General features: G+C 43.5%; 1 protein-coding gene and 1 pseudogene across 1 annotated transcript; one reads left to right on the plus strand and one right to left on the minus strand.

The window, feature by feature from the left end:
• Nucleotides 1–820: 820 nt before the first annotated feature.
• Nucleotides 821–1,768, minus strand: LOC100961157 (olfactory receptor 56). Its single transcript, XM_012811635.2, is given in 1 exon segment — nt 821–1,768. A coding segment is annotated over 1 exon segment (948 nt).
• Nucleotides 1,769–2,368: 600 nt separating this feature from the next.
• On the plus strand, nt 2,369–2,457 carry LOC111728587 (annotated as a pseudogene).
• The last annotated feature ends 433 nt before the right edge of the window (nt 2,458–2,890 follow it).

Raw genomic sequence — 2,890 nt, forward strand, 5'->3', positions numbered from 1 at the left:
TCATCCTCCAAGATGGGTACAGTTTTATTGTTGCAGAACTTGGAAGTACTGAAATGAATCTCAGCTGCACAGCACATTGGCCTGCTGAACAGCGCTGTAAAAAACGCTTTCAGAAACAGTGTACATGACCTCATGTTGCTGCTTTCTTCTTGCATTCATTCAACAAATGTTTTATTGAGCAACTGATAAGGCACTGGTAATACACAAATAAACAGGATATCACCCAACAGGGATAAATTCTAACAGTAGAGAATTTTTTTTTATTTCTTAATGGAGGCTTTAGAAATCCTCTAATGGAACACAGCAGGGGGCTAAGAACTATCCAAAAAAGGATTACAGAGGCTCAATTTCTGGCATCTACAATGCTTCCATTTAAAGACATTCATATTTATTAGTTAAGTTATCAATAAATCATATAGAAGGTATGTAAAGAGAACAAGACAATGCCTAGAAATTACTAAGCACTCAATGAAAAACAGCTAATACCAACACTTAAGAAATAGAGTAAATTTAGTTTAAGGCTATTATATACAAAAATAATGACAATAATAGTAAAGCATTGCTTCCTCATGGAACTTTACTTTTTCATGTTGTGATCTTTACAAAATCCCACAGATGTAGGGTAGATATCATGAGTCTCGTTATTTTTGTTGTTTGCACACGAATGTTCATGATGGGTTTACTTGTAATGACCAAAAACTATGAAAGCCCAGTAACCACCAACAGGTGAATGGAAACAGGTACTCACCAAGGTCAGTGATTTACCAACATTGTACATGTTGATAAGAGCTGACAGAGCCAGGCACCAGTGCCATGGGGTTCAGTGCTGGCTACCAATCTTGCAGTGGTCCAGCCCCTTCCTCAGTGCCCCCATCACATCCTGGTTCCTTAAGCTGTAAATGAGGGGGTTGAGCATAGGTGTAAGGACTGTGTAGAAGACAGAAACTACCTTGTCATGGCTGGGGGCCCAGTAGTGCCTGGGCCTCAGGTAGATGAACATGGCTGCCCCAAAAAAGAGGGAGACAGCTGTCAGGTGGGAGGAACAGGTGGCCAGAGCCTTTTTACGTGCCTGAGCAGAGTGAATTTGGAGCACAGTCCCCAGGATGCGAGCATAGGAGGCCATGATAATGGAGAAGGGAAGGAGCAGCATGAAGACACAGCAAGCAAAGAGCAGGGTGTCGAAAAGAGAAGTGTCTGCACAGGCCAGCTTCAATAAAGCTGGCACCTCACAGAAGAAGTGGTCCACATTCTTTGAGCCACAGTAGGGTAAGCTCATGGCTGCCGCCATCTGAATCATTCCATCTATTATCCCAAAGCCCCAGGAGCTCCCAGCAATCTGAAAACAGACCTTCTGGCTCATGAGGACGGGATAGTGAAGTGGGTGGCTAATGGCCACATAGCGATCATAAGCCATGAGTCCCAGCAAGAGTCCCTCAGATCCTATGAAAGAGACGAAGAGGCCAATTTGTATGCCACAACCCACAAAGGAGATGGACTTCCTACCAGACAGGAAGTTGGCTGCCATCTTTGGCACAATGGTACAGACCAGCATGAGGTCCATGAGGGAGAGCTGACTGAGGAAGAAGTACATGGGTGTGTGAAGCCGAAGATCTGTGCTGATGAGGCAGATGAGGAGGACATTCCCACAGAGGGCCACTGTGAAGACCACCATAATTGCAGAGAAGAGGACAAAATCAGTTGGACTGTGCGAGAAGATGCCCAAGAGAATGAAGCCATCTGTGGAAGACTGGTTTCACCATAATGCCATGGCTTAGTCATTCACAGTCACCTGAAAACACGGGCAGAAAAGTTTTGAAGTTGAGTGACATGTCTCTATTGATCTCTGAATCCTTCTTCAGTCAGATATATCTTTGTAATTCATTGGAGTTCACTAACATAACTCTGGGGCATTCAAGGGGACATTCTTTCATATTCTCATAACACAGATGACAGGATCTCAGCTAGTTCATGGAACTGGACTGCATTGGTATGTATCCACACCAGGAAGAGTAGAAACGGGATTATTTTATGTGCAATAGGACAATCTTCCCTCAGACAAGTCTTAGCTTTACCATATGACACTGAGTCTTTTAAACTGGGATCATGGGGCGGCACCTGTGGTTCAGTGGTAGGGCACCAGCCCCATATACTAAGGGTGGCAGGTTTGAAACCAGCCCTGGCCAAAACTGCAACAAAAAAATAGCCAGGCATTCTGGCAGGCACCTATAGTCCCAGCTACTTGGGAGGCTGAGGCAAAAGAATCACCTAAGCCCTAGAGCTGGAGGTCACTGTGAGCTGTGATGCCACAGCACTCTACTGAGGGCAACAAAGTGAGACTCTGCCTCTAAAAAAAAAAAAAAAAAAAAAAAACTATGTACTTTTGGGGTTTTCATGTGCCTGCATGAGATGTGCCTCCCACAAATCTTGTTACAAGGTCGGAACATTACCCGTCTGACATGAAATAAAAAAATAAATAAACTGGGATCATGTGGACTTGATTAACTCTCTCAGCAGGACTTGGACTATTTCATGCCTGAGAGATCATTTATATTTGTAACGATCAGGGAAGGAGACTTGAGGTCTTCTTTAGTCTTCATCTTGTTCAGGTCAAAACTATTGGAACCATTTTTAATGCTTCTACATTTTTTTTATTCCCTAGGTCCAAATCACCAGAAAAATCTCTTGGCTCTACCTTTAGGGTTTCTTGGAGTTTAAATAGCTCTTACCACCTCCATCATAATGATCCTTATCCAGCCACTGTCCTCTCTCACTGAATTGTTGTCACCTCCTATCACCTGGTCTCCTGGTTTCTGTTCTTGAGCCCTTGGGTCTATTCTCATAGCATTTCCAATGGTTCTGCTAAAATGTAAGTCATATGACATAACTCTCA

This window comes from Otolemur garnettii, unplaced genomic scaffold, assembly GCF_000181295.1.
Source record: "Otolemur garnettii isolate 467f Iridium unplaced genomic scaffold, OtoGar3 scaffold00171, whole genome shotgun sequence".
Taxonomy (NCBI): Eukaryota; Metazoa; Chordata; class Mammalia; order Primates; family Galagidae; genus Otolemur; species Otolemur garnettii.